We start from the raw sequence: 18,529 nt of genomic DNA on the forward strand, positions 1-18,529 counted from the left end.
CTGAACCAGACTGTTCTATACAGGTTTGTCATTTGGGTTAAAAAAAAAAAAATTAAAACCTGTGTGCATGCATGAGGTACTATTTTGTGAAAAAACGCGAGTCCGACACTGATTCAGCACCTTGGACAGTGACAAATAGGGCACAGTTCTACTTTGTTCCTTTTTTATGCGCTTCTTTTATATATTTATATGCCTGGAGTAAATTATTTTTTTCAACAATCTCTCGTTTCCATTCTGTGTGAATGAATTTCTATAGTTACGTTCATTCCATTATCGGTCAAGATGAGAAAACGCCGTTTCTTTTTTCTGTCATCCTCCTCATTTTCATTATAGACGTGCGCTGGCATTTTTCTACTTCTTTTTTGTCCTTCGTCTTCTACTGTTTGTCTCGTGTACTTTCACATTGTGAACTCATCGCGCCGCTGTTGCACAATCTGTCGAGTTATTGAATTTCTTTAATAACACATCCACCCAGTCAACATCCCGACGAAGCACACTCAGACGTAGAGCACACGGTTTGGGAATCAGATCAAATTCACGGGCAGCTTAAAACGGATTCCTACTGTAACGGGTGGATTAAAACAGATTCCCTTTTATCTTTTCTATTCATTTTGTTGGAATTTTAATCGTTAAAAGGAATAAAACAACATAGCCGTGGTGTGACAGCGGTGTCGGACAAAACAATGGAACGGCAAGTACTGATAATCTCCATTCTCTGCCTCAGTTATGTGGTCGGGCAGGTTAGCTATTCAGTTCCAGAAGAAATGGCGAAAGGATCTTTGGTGGGAAATATAGCCCAAGATTTAGGTTTAGATGTCAAACGTCTTAGGTCAGGTAAAGCTCGTCTCTATACCGGAGACAGCGCTCAGTACATCGAGCTGAATAGAGAAAGAGGAGTCCTCCTCATTAAAGAAAAAATAGACCGCGAAGTCCTGTGCAGACAGACAACGCCTTGTGCTTTACATTTTCAAATAACGTTAGAGAGCCCACTGGAATTATTCCCAGTTACGGTTGAAATTACCGATGTTAATGATAATGCTCCAGTTTTCCAAAAGGAGGAGAGAGTGTTTGAAATCAGCGAATCAGCGATCGTCGGCTCTAAGTTTATGCTAGAAAAAGCAATAGACCCAGATATCGGACTGAATGGTCTGCAGAGATACACTCTTAAGCCGAGTGACAATTTTGTTCTTAAATTGCACTCACAAAGTGATGGAAGCAAGAAAGTAGAAATGATTTTACAGAAGCCATTGGACCGAGAGAAACAAGAACATATATCTTTAGTTTTGACTGCGGAAGATGGAGGTGAACCGCAAATGACAGGAACAATGAAAATCTATGTTACCGTGTTAGATGCAAACGATAATGCACCTGTTTTTAGTAAACCCGTTTACAAAGCAAGTATTACGGAAAACTCTGTTAAGGGAACACTTGTTACTAAGGTCACGGCTTCTGACGCAGACAAAGGCACAAATGGAGAGGTGACCTATGTAATCGGAAATAGCATGGATACAGTTTCAAAGTTATTTCATATTAATAATGAAGGTGATGTGATATTAGATGGTCTGATTGACTACGAAATTGAAAAAACTTATAATATAGACATAGAAGCAATCGATCAAGGTGGACTCTCTGACTCAAGTAAACTAATCATCGATGTAATTGACGTGAATGACAATAGACCCGTTGTAAATATGATTTCAGCGTCAGGCTCAATACCGGAGGACTCAGCCCGCAAGACAGTAATAGCTTTAATGAGCGTAAATGACCCTGATTCTGAAAATAATGGGAAAGTGAATTGCGTGATGAATGACAATATTCCATTTGAAATTAAATTTACATCTAACAATTTCTATAGTTTAGTGACAGACAGTGATTTAGACAGAGAGAGAGCCTCTAACTATAACATCACTGTGATCTGCACTGATGAGGGAGTGCCCTCCCTCTCCAGCAGTGTCACTCTCGCCTTACAGATCTCAGACGTTAATGATAACGCACCTGTCTTTGAGAGGAGCTCATATGAGGCCTACATTGTAGAAAACAACACACCAGGTCTCTCTATATTCACAGTCAAAGCCACAGACGCTGACTGGAACCAGAATGCCCGTGTTTCTTACATACTGGAGGACTCCTCCGTTAACGGAGTGCCAGTCTCCTCGTATGTGTCCGTTAGTACTGATAGTGGAGTCATCCACGCAGTGCGCTCTTTTGACTACGAGCAGATCAAAGACTTCCACTTCCGCGTAAAAGCGCAGGATGGAGGCTCTCCTCCACTCAGCAGCAACGTGACTGTGAAAATAATGATCCAGGACCAGAACGACAACCCTCCTCAGGTTCTCTACCCAGTCCAGACTGGTGGCTCTCTGGTGGCTGAAATGGTGCCTCGTTCAGCAGATGTGGGCTATCTGGTGACTAAAGTGGTGGCTGTTGATGTGGACTCTGGACAGAATGCCTGGCTCTCCTATAAACTGCAGAAAGCCACAGACAGGGCGCTGTTTGAAGTGGGCTTACAGAATGGAGAAATCAGAACTATCCGCCAAGTCACTGATAAAGATGCTGTCAAACAAAGACTGACTGTTATAGTGGAGGACAACGGGCAGCCCTCTCGTTCAGCTACAGTCATCGTTAACGTGGCGGTGGCGGACAGCTTCCCTGAAGTGCTGTCGGAGTTCACTGAGTTGACCCACGACAAGGAGTACAATGACAACCTGACTTTTTACTTAGTCTTGGCTCTGGCTGTAGTTTCCTTCCTCTTCATCACGTGTTTAGTGGTTATTATATCAGTCAAAATCTACAGGTGGAGACAGTCTCGCATCCTGTATCACTCCAACCTGCCTGTCATTCCATATTATCCACCACGTTACTCAGACACTTTGGGGACAGGGACTCTGCCACATGTGTACAATTACGAGGTGTGCAGGACGACTGACTCCAGAAAGAGTGACTGTAAGTTCGGCAGAGCTGGTAGTCAGAACGTGCTGATAATGGACCCCAGTTCTACAGGAACGATGCAGCGGATACAGAGTGAAAAGAGCATCCTGGATGAACCAGACTCTCCTCTAGAGGTTAGCATTTCTGAATAATACGTTTCTGAATAATCGTTATGTTGCACACTAAAGTGGTTGGAAAGATAAAACTACACTTGTATTTTCTCACATTATCTTCTTTCTATCATTTTAGCCATTTCATAATTTGAGAAAGGTATTAGAAACCAATTTACATGTTGTAATTTGTGTGCAAAACTAAGCAATTATTGCTGTGTTGATCTATATTTACCAAGGTATTCCAAACCCAGCTAAGCCATATTTTAGTACTTATTTTTCATATTAGTAGTCTAAATATTTTAGGACATTTTAATAGTGTATTGGAATAGTTATTGAAAACGGCATTTTAGGCCTGAAAAAGTCATATCAGTTATAACAGGCTTTCCTGTAAAGATGAGAATGTTACGACACATAAGCCCCATTTCTGTTGCATTTGCTCACCATGTTGTATTCAATCGCTGACAGCGTGTTCATTCTATATCTGTGTACATGAGTGTCAGTGTCTTCTGTTTTTGTTTTTTTGGGGGGGTTTCAATCTTGGGGAATTCCCTACACCAACCTATTTTTCTTGCGATATCTTTAATTCACTTTCAATTGCATTTAATGACATAGAATACCAGTTGACAGTATAAAATCGTTTAACTTTAATATTTTTGAGATCGCTCCAAATGTTTCTTTTTTTGTTTTTGTTTTTTCATCTTTTCTCCTGTAGTTTTGCCGTCTGTACTCTGAGAGACGCTGTAGTCTAGCATGTTACTCTGCAAGCGTACGTTGTCAACAGTTCCTCCCCAATCTTAAAACCCCAGCGACAGGAGGCACATACTGGATAGAGGACACGACGTTTTCGAGTGGACGGGAAAACATGTCTCGGTTATTGTTTTGTTCTTTGTCGAGGAATATGCATTGACTTTCTGGCGTTCCTTGGGAATAAAGGTTGACGCATTTTATTCAGCAGAAAAAAACGTGTGTTTCTGCCTTTGTCATATTACCGAGGAGAACAATGAAACGGCAAGTACCGTTTTTTGTCTCGTTCCTTTTTGTCAGCTCCGTTTTGGGGCATGTCAGCTACTCCATTAACGAGGAAATGTCAGTGGGTTCCGTAATTGGAAGAATAGCACAAGATTTGGGTTTGGACGTAGAGAAACTAAAATCACGCAAGGCTCGTGTGTTTTTTGGTGATAGCAGAGAATATATTGAGCTAAATAAAGATAGGGGAGTCCTCCTTATCAAAGAAAGAATAGACAGAGAGACGCTCTGTGGTCAGATGATTCCATGTGCTCTACAATTCCAAATTATTTTAGAGAAACCTATTGAATTTTACAGAGTACATGTTGAAATTGTGGATATAAATGATAATGCCCCCCTTTTCGAAAAAGGGGATATTAAATTTAAAATAAGCGAGTCTGCAGTCTTCGGGTCGAAATTTGATTTAGAAAGGGCGGTGGATTTGGATGTGGGAATTAATGGTCTCCAAAACTACATCCTCAAACCGACTGATAATTTTGATCTTAAATTACACAATCAGGCAGACGGCTCCCGAAATGTTGAGATGGTTTTAAAACAGCCTCTTGACAGAGAGAAAAATGAACATTTATCTTTAGTGTTGACGGCCGTAGATGGAGGAGAACCTCAGCTGTCAGGGACAATGCAGATTCAGATCACGGTGTTAGATGTTAATGATAATGCACCCGTTTTCACGAAGTCGGTATACAAAGCTAATGTCGCAGAAAATTCACCAAGAGGCACAGTTGTAACTATAGTCAGTGCATCAGATGCGGATTACGGATCAAATGGACGAATAACGTATTCGATCAGAAATACTTTAGACGATGTCAGACAGTTGTTTGAGGTAAATGAACACACGGGCGAGGTTAGATTAACAGGAAATATTGACTACGAAAAGTCAAACAATTATCGGATAAATGTGCGTGCAAGTGATGACGGAGGACTAACGGACACATGCAAAGTAATAGTTGACGTTATAGATGTGAACGATAATCACCCCATTGTTAACATAATGTCTGAAACAAATGTTATATCTGAAGATATCAAAAGCAACACTGTAGTGACAATAATTAATATTCAAGACATAGACGACAGCGAGAATGGCAAAGTCAGCTGCACAATAAATGAAAATATTCCGTTCATATTACAATCAACGGAAAATAATTTCTATACCTTAGTAACAGACAGTGATTTAGACAGAGAGAGAGCCTCTGAGTATAACATCACTGTGACCTGCTCTGATGAGGGAGTGCCCTCCCTCTCCAGCAGCGTCACTCTCACCTTACAGATCTCAGACGTTAATGACAACGCACCTGTCTTTGAGAGAAGCTCATATGAAGCCTACATTGTAGAAAACAATACACCAAGTCTCTCTATTTTCACAGTCAAAGCCACAGACGCTGACTGGAACCAGAATGCCCGTGTTTCTTACATACTGGAGGACTCCTCCGTTAACGGAGTGCCAGTCTCCTCATATGTGTCCGTTAGTGCTGATAGTGGAGTCATCCATGCAGTGCGCTCTTTTGACTACGAGCAGATCAAAGACTTCCACTTCCGCGTGAAAGCGCAGGATGGAGGCTCTCCTCCACTCAGCAGCAACGTGACTGTGAAAGTAATGATCCAGGACCAGAACGACAACCCCCCTCAGGTTCTGTACCCAGTCCAGACTGGTGGCTCTCTGGTGGCTGAAATGGTGCCTCGTTCAGCAGATGTGGGCTATCTGGTGACGAAAGTGGTGGCTGTTGATGTGGACTCTGGACAGAATGCCTGGCTCTCCTATAAACTGCAGAAAGCCACAGACAGGGCGCTGTTTGAAGTGGGCTTACAGAATGGAGAAATCAGAACTATCCGCCAAGTCACTGATAAAGATGCTGTCAAACAAAGACTGACTGTTATAGTGGAGGACAACGGGCAGCCCTCTCGTTCAGCTACAGTCATCGTTAACGTGGCGGTGGCGGACAGCTTCCCTGAAGTGCTGTCGGAGTTCACTGAGTTGACCCACGACAAGGAGTACAATGACAACCTGACTTTTTACTTAGTCTTGGCTCTGGCTGTAGTTTCCTTCCTCTTCATCACGTGTTTAGTGGTTATTATATCAGTCAAAATCTACAGGTGGAGACAGTCTCGCATCCTGTATCACTCCAACCTGCCTGTCATTCCATATTATCCACCACGTTACTCAGACACTTTGGGGACAGGGACTCTTCCACATGTGTACAATTACGAGGTGTGCAGGACGACTGACTCCAGAAAGAGTGACTGTAAGTTCGGCAGAGCTGGTAGTCAGAACGTGCTGATAATGGACCCCAGTTCTACAGGAACGATGCAGCGGATACAGAGTGAAAAGAGCATCCTGGATGAACCAGACTCTCCTCTAGAGGTTAGACTCTTTAAATTCTGATAAACCTATACAATACTATTCCCCCCTGTTTTTACTACCTGTCCAAGTAATTTCAGTACCTTGGATAGCGAAGGGATTATCGCTTTTATTATTGTGTATCTTTTTTTCCCTAATCCTTGTCCTATTTTGCTTACACTTCAGTTGAGTAGTTTCGTATTGAATTAATATTTTATCAATAAGGGAACTCGTTGTCTAATTTAGTATTATCTTATTTGTAATTAAAACGGAATCATTAATGTGTTTTGTCTGGTATTTTCGGTAAAATTTATAGGTGTAGTGTTAGAGAGACTTTTAAATCCTGAAAATTGCACTTTCGAGTTTTGAACTCAGTGGGCCGCTGTTGACCAGCGCCAGCATGTTTTTAAATTATTTGAAACACGGCACATCCTCCGTCCTCTCAAAGAGCGAAGGACTCGTGTGCATGCGGAATACACTGTAGTGCATAAGGTAGAAGGCACGAATAATCTTCATGGAATAACCATATCGTTGGATTTTAATTCATCAAAACTTAGCTGTACATTTAATTTTTGCTCTGTAACGCGGATTGCGAAACAAAGAGAGAACATTAGTTCTGTTCAACGGATGTGCTTAACAGAACAATGAAAGGGCAAGTACTGTTGTTTTTCTTGGTCGTCTTTCCTCGTTTTGTGTTCGGCCAGGTCAGCTACTCTATCCCCGAGGAAATGGCGAAAGGCTCTTTAGTCGGTTATATAGCTCAGGATTTGGGTTTAGATGTTAAACGATTACAAGCCGGCAGAGCTCGTATCCACACCGGAGACAATGCAGAGTATCTTCAGCTTAACAAGGAAAAGGGACTACTCGTCATCAAAGAAAAAATAGACCGCGAGGCTCTCTGTGGCCAGACGACGCCTTGTGCTTTACATTTTCAAATTGCTTTAGAAAATCCAATAGAAATATTTCCCGTCACTGTAGTAATCACAGACATTAATGACAACGCTCCCGTATTTGAAAGGGAAGAGAGGCGCTTTGAAATCAGCGAGTCTGCAGTCGTCGGTTCTAAATTCATGCTAGAAAAAGCAATAGATCCAGATATAGGATTAAATGGTCTTCAGAGCTATACATTGAAGCCCAACGACAATTTTATACTTAAAATGAACAGTCAGTCTGATGGTGGTAAAAAGGTCGAGATGATTTTACAGAAGTCTCTAGACAGAGAGAAGCAGGAGTATGCATCATTGCTGTTAACAGCTGTTGATGGAGGAGAGCCTCAAAGGTCTGGGACTATGCAGATTCATATTACAGTGTTAGACGCTAATGATAACGCCCCTGTTTTTACACAAACCGTTTACAAAGCTGAAATCAAAGAGAACTCAGTCAACGGGACAGTCATTACCAAAGTGAGCGCCTCCGATGCAGATAAAGGCTCTAATGGGGAGGTTAGCTACGTAATTGGAAATAGCATGAGGGGCCTTTCAAATGTATTCGTCATTACGGAAGACGGGCATCTTGTACTAAATGCCCCTCTTGATTATGAAAAAGCCCAAAAGTATGAGATTTACGTAGAGGCAGTGGACAGAGGAGGACTGTCTGATTCGAGCAAAGTCATTATTGATGTAGGAGACATTAATGACAACAGTCCAGTTATAAAAATAATATCGTCGTCAATTTCAATAGGAGAAAATTCGCCTTCGGGCACAGTGGTAGCTGTAATGAGTGTTAATGATCCTGATTCCGACGTAAATGGTAAAGTCGAGTGTACGATTAATAAAAACACACCATTTGCAATTACTTCTACATCCAGTAATTTTTACAGCATTATAACAGACAGTGATTTAGACAGAGAGAGAGCCTCTGAGTATAATATAACTGTGACCTGCACTGATGAGGGAGTGCCCTCCCTCTCCAGCAGCGTCACTCTCACCTTACAGATCTCAGACGTTAATGACAACGCACCTGTCTTTGAGAGGAGCTCATATGAGGCCTACATTGTAGAAAACAACACACCAGGTCTCTCTATATTCACAGTCAAAGCCACCGACGCTGACTGGAACCAGAATGCCCGTGTTTCTTACATACTGGAGGACTCCTCCGTTAACGGAGTGCCAGTCTCCTCATATGTGTCCGTTAGTGCTGATAGTGGAGTCATCCATGCAGTGCGCTCTTTTGACTACGAGCAGATCAAAGATTTCCACTTCCGCGTGAAAGCGCAGGATGGAGGCTCTCCTCCACTCAGCAGCAACGTGACTGTGAAAATAATGATCCAAGACCAGAACGACAACCCCCCTCAGGTTCTGTACCCAGTCCAGACTGGTGGCTCTCTGGTGGCTGAAATGGTGCCTCGTTCAGCAGATGTGGGCTATCTGGTGACGAAAGTGGTGGCTGTTGATGTGGACTCTGGACAGAATGCCTGGCTCTCCTATAAACTGCAGAAAGCCACAGACAGGGCGCTGTTTGAAGTGGGCTTACAGAATGGAGAAATCAGGACTATCCGCCAAGTCACTGATAAAGATGCTGTCAAACAAAGACTGACTGTTATAGTGGAGGACAACGGGCAGCCCTCTCGTTCAGCTACAGTCGTTGTTAACGTGGCGGTGGCGGACAGCTTCCCTGAAGTGCTGTCGGAGTTCACTGAGTTGACACACGACAAGGAGTACAATGACAACCTGACTTTTTACTTAGTCTTGGCTCTGGCTGTAGTTTCCTTCCTCTTCATCACGTGTTTAGTGGTTATTATATCAGTCAAAATCTACAGGTGGAGACAGTCTCGCATCCTGTATCACTCCAACCTGCCTGTCATTCCATATTATCCACCACGTTACTCAGACACTTTGGGCACAGGGACTCTGCCACACGTGTACAATTACGAGGTGTGTAGGACGACTGACTCCAGAAAGAGTGACTGTAAGTTCGGCAGAGCTGGTAGTCAGAACGTGCTGATAATGGACCCCAGTTCTACAGGAACGATGCAGCGGATACAGAGTGAAAAGAGCATCCTGGATGAACCAGACTCTCCTCTAGAGGTTAGAATTAATATTACATCACAAACGACGCAATATAACTTGTTATTTTCGTTAGTCTTTTTTTCAGCACCTTGGAGAGCAACATGTATAAGTATATCATTTAGTTTACGTATTTAACATGATTTGAGGCTCGTTTTCAACTTTTGTGGGATTTGTCTTGTATTTTAGACAGTTTTTATAAAACAAAAATGTTATACACAACATTTAAAATTGAGTGACTTTCTGGGTATTCACGCTTTTGTTATATGTCATCATTTCTCCTGTAATTTTGCTTTTTGAACTCAATGGGCCGCTGTTGCCTTCTTTGTTGCAGTTGTGGTATATTTTCTGCTGAGCCGCCTCTCCTTTTCGGTGTATTAGAGAAAAACGGCAGGACCGACCGCATTGTCTTCGTTTGTCAGGCGGATATGCACAAAGGCGACGCAAATTTTAACAATTTTCCTTCCGTTCTGAGGATTGTTTTTCTTCGTATTAATTGTGATTGTCTGTCTGCCATCCAAATGGATTTTTAGGAATCTTTCTTTTAATCTTAACGACCCACATACACAAAATGAGACGGCAAGTACAGCTGTTTATTTTACTTCTGGTTGTTTGTGATGCTTTCGGGCAGGTCAGTTACTCTGTTCCGGAGGAAATGGCGAAAGGTACCTTAGTTGGAAATATAGCTCTGGATTTAGGCTTAGATGTTAAAAGGCTAAAGCTGGGCAACGCTCGTGTTTATTCCGGTGATAGCAGAGAATACGTCGAGTTAAACGCCGAGAGAGGAGTCCTTCTAATCAGAGAGCGAATAGACAGAGAGGCGTTATGCGGTGACACGACGCCGTGCGCTGTGCATTTTCAGATTGTGTTAGAAAATCCTATGGAGTTTTACAGTGTTACAGTTGAAATAACAGATATTAATGATAATCCGCCAACGTTTGAAAAAAATGAAATTAAATTCATCATTAGTGAGTCTGTTGTTGTTGGGGCTATATTTGATTTAGAAAGAGCTGTCGATTTGGATGTGGGTACAAACACTCTCCAAAGTTATGTCCTCAAACCAAGCGATAATTTTATGCTTAAATTGCACAACCAAGCTGACGGCACAAAAAATGTTGAAATGGTCTTACAAAAGCCCTTGGACAGAGAGAAAAATGATTTCATTGCGTTAGTGTTGACCGCTGTAGATGGAGGAGAGCCACAGATGTCAGGAACAATGCAGATTTTTATCTCAGTGTTAGATGCCAATGACAACGCACCCGTTTTTACGCAGCAGGTATACAAAGGCACTGTATCCGAAAATGCTACAAAAGGCACAACTGTGACTTCTGTTCGTGCTTCAGATGCTGATCATGGATTGAATGGCAAAATAACATATTCAATCACAAATACTTTGGATGACGTCAGACATATGTTTGAAATAAACGATGAAAACGGTGAAGTTAAATTGATTGGGCGGTTGGATTATGAAAAGAAAAGACATTTCCAAATCAATGTACGGGCAAGGGATAACGGAGGACTCACTGATTCTTGCAAAGTTATTGTCGATGTCGTTGATATAAATGACAATGAACCAACGATTAAAATTATGTCTAAATCAACAATTATATCAGAGAGTGCAAAGCCCAACACAGTTGTTACAATGATTAACATTCAAGACCCAGACTCAGATGAATATGGTAAAGTTCAATGTTTTATAAGTGATAATATTCCTTTCGTGTTGAAATCCACATCTAGTAATTTCTATACCTTAGTAACAGACAGTGATTTAGACAGAGAGAGAGCCTCTGAGTATAACATCACTGTGACCTGCTCTGATGAGGGAGTGCCCTCCCTCTCCAGCAGCGTCACTCTCACCTTACAGATCTCAGACGTTAATGATAACGCACCTGTCTTTGAGAGGAGCTCATATGAGGCCTACATTGTAGAAAACAATACACCTGGTCTCTCTATATTCACAGTGAAAGCAACAGACGCTGACTGGAACCAGAACGCCCGTGTTTCTTACATACTGGAGGACTCCTCCGTTAACGGAGTGCCAGTCTCCTCGTATGTGTCCGTTAGTGCTGATAGTGGAGTCATCCATGCAGTGCGCTCTTTTGACTACGAGCAGATCAAAGATTTCCACTTCCGCGTAAGAGCGCAGGATGGAGGCTCTCCTCCACTCAGCAGCAACGTGACTGTGAAAGTAATGATCCGGGACCAGAACGACAACCCCCCTCAGGTTCTGTACCCAGTTCAGACTGGTGGCTCTCTGGTGGCTGAAATGGTGCCTCGTTCAGCAGATGTGGGCTATCTGGTGACTAAAGTGGTGGCTGTTGATGTGGACTCTGGACAGAATGCCTGGCTCTCCTATAAACTGCAGAAAGCCACAGACAGGGCGCTGTTTGAAGTGGGCTTACAGAATGGAGAAATCAGAACTATCCGCCAAGTCACTGATAAAGATGCTGTCAAACAAAGACTGACTGTTATAGTGGAGGACAACGGACAGCCCTCTCGTTCTGCTACAGTCGTTGTTAACGTGGCGGTGGCGGACAGCTTCCCTGAAGTGCTGTCGGAGTTCACTGAGTTGACCCACGACAAGGAGTACAATGACAACCTGACTTTTTACTTAGTCTTGGCTCTGGCTGTAGTTTCCTTCCTCTTCATCACGTGTTTAGTGGTTATTATATCAGTCAAAATCTACAGGTGGAGACAGTCTCGCATCCTGTATCACTCCAACCTGCCTGTCATTCCATATTATCCACCACGTTACTCAGACACTTTGGGGACAGGGACTCTTCCACATGTGTACAACTACGAGGTGTGCAGGACGACTGACTCCAGAAAGAGTGACTGTAAGTTCGGCAGAGCTGGTAGTCAGAACGTGCTGATAATGGACCCCAGTTCTACAGGAACGATGCAGCGGATACAGAGTGAAAAGAGCATCCTGGCTGAACCAGACTCTCCTCTGGAGGTTGGTTATTTTAGTTTCATTTCCGTAGCAAATGCAGGCCCGTTTTAATATGTAACGTGGTTGTGATTCTTTTTCCGTCTTCAGTCAGAACCATGGATAGAGATTACCTTTGTAACTTATTTCATAGATTTAACCTAAGGAGATTTTCGTTTTCATTTAAATTGTTTGTTGTTGTTTTTTATTTTGTTTGTTTGTTTTTAATGTCCAGCCTTTATATTGTTTCTAGTTCTCGGTATTGATTGTAATTTCAGGTATACAGAGTTTTATTGATGGAAACATATTATTCTCGCCTATTCTCACTCTAGGTTCAAAACATCTTTCAGTATTTGAAAACATTCTCATTTCTATCTCAATCACCTGTTCAAAATAGGCTCGCTCATTGCTCTTTCTTATTTAATGGAGATGGATTTCCTCATTCTAAGTTTTTTTTTTTTATCGTATTAAAATCAGTCCTTATACAGCAATTTCATTTCTACCTAAACATTACTCTTCAGTTTTCATGAGTAATTCTTATGTATTTTTTACTTTGAACTCAGAGGGACGCTGTTGACCAGGATGTATCAGTTCGTCGCTGATGTGTAGTAGTACCTCCCATCATCTCCTTCTATTTTGTCGAGAAGCACAGCTCAGAGATTCAATAAAAAACCGTTTGTGGGAATGTAACCGAACGCAGATACATAAACCTTGGGCTTTCTGTTACGGATTTCTGTTCAGTTAACGTGAATCGGGACAAAGGGTTTACATATGGATATTTTGATGATGGCAGGAGTAACAGCGAGACGGCAAGTACTATTGTTCATTTCGGTCCTCTCCCTCAGTGCAGCTGTCGGACAGGTCAGCTACTCTATTCCTGAGGAAATGGCGAAAGGCTCTTTCGTTGGTAACATAGCTCAGGATTTAGGTTTAGACATCCAAAGACTGAAATCCGGCAGGGCTCGGGTTTTTACTCGAGACAACACAGCTTACATCGAGCTAAACAGCGAAAGGGGAATTCTCCTACTTAAAGAAAGGATAGACAGGGAGGCGCTGTGTGGACAAATGACGCCTTGCGCTTTACATTTTCAGATTTTATTAGAAAATCCGATGGAATTTTATAGTGTCACTGTTGAAATCACAGATATAAATGACAATCCTCCGACTTTCATCACGAACGAGGCACATTTTAATATAAGCGAATCTGCGCTGAGTGGCACAGCATTCGTTTTAGATCGGGCGACCGATCTTGATGTGGGCGAAAATAGTTTAAAAGCATATGCTCTTAAACCAAGTGATATATTTTCTCTGAAAATAAATAATCAGGGACAGGGTAGTAAAAACGTGGAGATGGTTCTGAATGCACCGCTGGACAGAGAGAAAAATGAACACCTACGTTTGGTTCTGACGGCGGTGGATGGTGGCGAGCCGCGGATGACGGGAACGATGCAGATTCACATTAATGTTTTAGACGCTAATGACAATGCTCCCGTTTTTACACAGCCCGTTTATAAAGCATATATAAAGGAAAATGCACCAGTCGGAACTGTTGTAGGGACAGTTACTGCAACTGATGCAGATGACGGGTCTAATGGTAGAATAACTTATTCAATTTCAGCTATGCTAGATCATGCCTATGGTATTTTTGAAATCAATAAAAGAAGCGGTGAAGTCACTTTGATTGGAAAGGTTGACTATGAGAAAACCAGAACTTTTCAGATTAATATTCGAGCGAGTGATGACGGAGGTTTAAGTGGTTCATGCAAATTAATAGCTGATGTAATAGACACGAATGACAACCGCCCCGACATTCATATCATGTCTAAATCAAATGTTATATCAGAAGATGCGAAGCCTAACACCGTTGTAACAATGATAAATGTAGAAGATGCAGATTCATCTGAAAATGGAAAAGTGCAATGCGACATCAATGACAGTAATAGTTTCATATTGAAGTCAGTTTCAGAAAAATTCTATAGTTTGATGACAGACAGTGATTTAGACAGAGAGAGAGCCTCTGAGTATAACATCACTGTGACCTGCTCTGATGAGGGAGTGCCCTCCCTCTCCAGCAGTGTCACTCTCACCTTACAGATCTCAGACGTTAATGATAACGCACCTGTCTTTGAGAGGAGCTCATATGAGGCCTACATTGTAGAAAACAACACACCAGGTCTCTCTATATTCACAGTCAAAGCCACCGACGCTGACTGGAACCAGAATGCCCGTGTTTCTTACATACTGGAGGACTCCTCCGTTAACGGAGTGCCAGTCTCCTCATATGTGTCCGTTAGTGCTGATAGTGGAGTCATCCATGCAGTGCGCTCTTTTGACTACGAGCAGATCAAAGATTTCCACTTCCGCGTAAGAGCACAGGATGGAGGCTCTCCTCCACTCAGCAGCAACGTGACTGTGAAAATAATGATCCGAGACCAGAACGACAACCCCCCTCAGGTTCTGTACCCAGTCCAGACTGGTGGCTCTCTGGTGGCTGAAATGGTGCCTCGTTCAGCAGATGTGGGTTATCTGGTGACTAAAGTGGTGGCTGTTGATGTGGACTCTGGACAGAATGCCTGGCTCTCCTATAAACTGCAGAAAGCCACAGACAGGGCGCTGTTTGAAGTGGGCTTACAGAATGGAGAAATCAGAACTATCCGCCAAGTCACTGATAAAGATGCTGTCAAACAAAGACTGACCGTTATAGTGGAGGACAACGGGCAGCCCTCTCGTTCAGCTACAGTCGTTGTTAACGTGGCGGTGGCGGACAGCTTCCCTGAAGTGCTGTCGGAGTTCACTGAGTTGACACACGACAAGGAGTACAATGACAACCTGACTTTTTACTTAGTCTTGGCTCTGGCTGTAGTTTCCTTCCTCTTCATCACGTGTTTAGTGGTTATTATATCAGTCAAAATCTACAGGTGGAGACAGTCTCGCATCCTGTATCACTCCAACCTCCCTGTCATTCCATATTATCCACCACGTTACTCAGACACTTTGGGGACAGGGACTCTGCCCCATGTGTACAATTACGAGGTGTGCAGGACGACTGACTCCAGAAAGAGTGACTGTAAGTTCGGCAGAGCTGGTAGTCAGAACGTGCTGATAATGGACCCCAGTTCTACAGGAACAATGCAGCGGATACAGAGTGAAAAGAGCATCCTGGATGAACCAGACTCTCCTCTGGAGGTTAGAATTTTCCAACCATTCAAAATTAATGTTAAGAAGTTAATGCTTGACATCTTATTTTCAGCACCTCGGACAGCGACATGATCTTTTTTTCATAAAATAATTTACATTTCAAATTATTTAAATGATTATTTCATGCAACCAATACAGCTCGGGGAATTCCCTTCACACAATCATGTATTTCAAATATCTGAATTACTTTGAGTAATATTTTTGAAACGTAAACTCTTTGAATGCTTCCCATATACTAAACGATTAGTTTTCATCTTTAGTATATACATATGATATTTCATGTTGAACATTTAAAATGCAATGATAGTTCATGAACTCAAAGTGCCGCTGTTGCCCAGTCTGTGTCAGATTTAACGCAGACATTTGTACCTCCCATCATGGCTTTATTTTAGAGAGAGAAAGAGGGAGAAGCAGCCCTCGTCGTCTACAGTTTACTGGACACAGGACGTCATATCTCTTCTATATTTTGGGAATATGATTTAAAATCAGCTTTAACCTCTTCATTTGGGATAAAAAAAATCATCGCATCCATACATGCTTGTCATCGGGATATCGTCAGAGAGAACAATGGGAGGGCAAGTACTGTTGTTTTTCTCGGTCTTCTCTCTCAGCTCGGTACTCGGACAGGTCAGCTACTCTATTCCTGAAGAAATGTCGAAAGGCTCTCTAGTTGGAAACATGGCAAAAGATTTCGGCTTAGATGTTAGACGATTAAAATCGGGTAAAGCTCGTATTTTCTCCCCTGACACCGATGATTATATTGAGCTGAATAACGATAGAGGAGTCCTCCTCATCAAGAATAGGATCGACAGAGAGGCGCTCTGTGGGCAAACAACGCCTTGCGCTTTGCATTTTCAAATTATACTAGAAAATCCAATGGAATTTTACAGTGTGACAGTTGAGATAACAGATATTAACGATAACCCGCCGTCCTTTGAAAAGAATGACGTCAAATTTAAAATTAGCGAATCCGCCCTCCGTGGGGCTAAATTCATTTTAGATCGTGCTGTCGACCCTGATGTAGGCTTAAATGGACTGCAAACCTATGAACTTGAACCGTCAGAGAATTTTGTGGTTAAATTGCATGACCAAGCAGATGAGACAAAAAACGTTGAAATGATCTTAGACAAACCGCTTGACAGGGAAAAACATGAATATTTGTCTCTGATACTGACGGCGCTGGATGGGGGAGAGCCGCAGATGACAGGAACAATGCAGATTCTAATCACTGTTTTAGATGCTAATGACAATTCTCCTGTCTTTACGCAGCCAATTTATAAAGCTTCGATAAGAGAAAATTCGGCAGTCGGAACTACTGTAATGAGAGTTACAGCAACAGATGCGGATCATGGGTCTAACGGTAGAATAACTTATTCAATTTCCAGTATATTAGACAATGCCCGTGGTTTATTTGAAGTAAACGGTGAAAGTGGTGAAATTCGGCTTATAGGAAATGTTGACTATGAAAAAGCTCGAACATTTCAGATAAACATTCGTGCAAGTGATGACGGAGGACTAGTTGACTCGTGTAAAGTGAAGATTGACGTGATTGATATGAATGACAATAAACCTGATATTCATATCATGTCTAAATCGAATGTAATAACAGAAGACGCAAAGCCCGGTACTACGGTCACAATGATTCATGCTAAGGATGCAGATTCAGGTGAAAATGGAAAGGTCCAGTGCACAATGAATGAAAATATTCCTTTTGTGATGAAGTCTACAACCAGTGATTTCTATAGTTTGATGACAGACAGTGATTTAGACAGAGAGAGAGCCTCTGAGTATAACATCACCGTGACCTGCTCTGATGAGGGAGTGCCCTCCCTCTCCAGCAGCGTCACTCTCACCTTACAGATCTCAGACGTTAATGATAACGCACCTGTCTTTGAGAGGAGCTCATATGAGGCCTACATTGTAGAAAACAACACACCAGGTCTCTCTATATTCACAGTCAAAGCCACAGACGCTGACTGGAACCAGAATGCCCGTGTTTCTTACATACTGGAGGACTCCTCCGTTAACGGAGTGCCAGTCTCCTCATATGTGTCCGTTAGTGCTGATAGTGGAGTCATCCATGCAGTGCGCTCTTTTGACTACGAGCAGATCAAAGATTTCCACTTCCGCGTAAGAGCGCAGGATGGAGGCTCTCCTCCACTCAGCAGCAACGTGACTGTGAAAGTAATGATCCGGGACCAGAACGACAACCCCCCTCAGGTTCTGTACCCAGTCCAGACTGGTGGCTCTCTGGTGGCTGAAATGGTGCCTCGTTCAGCAGATGTGGGCTATCTGGTGACTAAAGTGGTGGCTGTTGATGTGGACTCTGGACAGAATGCCTGGCTCTCCTATAAACTGCAGAAAGCCACAGACAGGGCGCTGTTTGAAGTGGGCTTACAGAATGGAGAAATCAGAACTATCCGCCAAGTCACTGATAAAGATGCTGTCAAACAAAGACTGACTGTTATAGTGGAGGACAACGGGCAGCCCTCTCGTTCAGCTACAGTCGTTGTTAACGTGGCGGTGGCGGACAGCTTCCCTGAAGTGCTGTCGGAGTTCACTGAGTTGACACACGACAAGGAGTACAATGACAACCTGACTTTTTACTTAGTCTTGGCTCTGGCTGTAGTTTCCTTCCTCTTCATCACGTGTTTAGTGGTTATTATATCAGTCAAAATCTACAGGTGGAGACAGTCTCGCATCCTGTATCACTCCAACCTCCCTGTCATTCCATATTATCCACCACGTTACTCAGACACTTTGGGGACAGGGACTCTGCCACATGTGTACAATTACGAGGTGTGCAGGACGACTGACTCCAGAAAGAGTGACTGTAAGTTCGGCAGAGCTGGTAGTCAGAACGTGCTGATAATGGACCCCAGTTCTACAGGAACGATGCAGCGGATACAGAGTGAAAAGAGCATCCTGGATGAACCAGACTCTCCTCTGGAGGTTAGAATTATTATTACAATACTTTATATAATGTCCAGTACCT

The 18,529-nt window shown here is 42.7% G+C and overlaps 3 protein-coding genes across 35 annotated transcripts in view; all 3 read left to right on the forward strand.

The window, feature by feature from the left end:
• The window catches only part of LOC146582303 (protocadherin gamma-C5-like), a 292,403-nt gene that overhangs the window by 214,838 nt on the left and 59,036 nt on the right, over nucleotides 1-18,529 (forward strand). For 2 of the 33 annotated variants that reach the window (XM_085294821.1, XM_085294929.1), the window contains exon 1: nucleotides 6,898-9,428. The exons of 28 other annotated variants lie outside the window; for them this stretch is intronic. In XM_085294821.1, coding sequence (XP_085150947.1) covers nucleotides 7,047-9,428 — 2,382 coding nt within the window. In that variant the 5' untranslated portion in view covers nucleotides 6,898-7,046. Of the gene's footprint in view, nucleotides 1-6,897; nucleotides 9,429-12,390; nucleotides 15,523-15,586; nucleotides 18,487-18,529 lie in introns of those variants that run through there. 3 more of the 33 variants (XM_085294651.1, XM_085294618.1, XM_085294828.1) reach the window with 3 other exon arrangements.
• On the forward strand, nucleotides 29-3,095 carry LOC146582323 (protocadherin beta-16-like). Its single transcript, XM_085295149.1, has one exon. The coding sequence runs from the start codon at nucleotides 684-686 to the stop codon at nucleotides 3,078-3,080; it is 2,397 nt and encodes a 798-aa protein (XP_085151275.1). The 5' UTR covers nucleotides 29-683; the 3' UTR covers nucleotides 3,081-3,095.
• On the forward strand, nucleotides 4,042-6,718 carry LOC146582324 (protocadherin beta-16-like). Its single transcript, XM_085295128.1, has one exon. The coding sequence runs from the start codon at nucleotides 4,042-4,044 to the stop codon at nucleotides 6,445-6,447; it is 2,406 nt and encodes an 801-aa protein (XP_085151254.1). The 3' UTR covers nucleotides 6,448-6,718.

This window comes from Mchenga conophoros, linkage group LG2 (assembly GCF_057382185.1).
Source record: "Mchenga conophoros isolate Kocher_MC1m ecotype Shallow Benthic linkage group LG2, M_conophoros_male_GT1.1, whole genome shotgun sequence".
Classification (NCBI taxonomy): domain Eukaryota; kingdom Metazoa; phylum Chordata; class Actinopteri; order Cichliformes; family Cichlidae; genus Mchenga; species Mchenga conophoros.

What these genes read in the sequence shown, in the direction of transcription:
- LOC146582323 (XM_085295149.1), top strand. Translation starts at nt 684, where the DNA reads ATGGAACGGCAAGTACTGATAATCTCCATTCTCTGCCTCAGTTATGTG.
- LOC146582324 (XM_085295128.1), top strand. Translation starts at nt 4,042, where the DNA reads ATGAAACGGCAAGTACCGTTTTTTGTCTCGTTCCTTTTTGTCAGCTCC.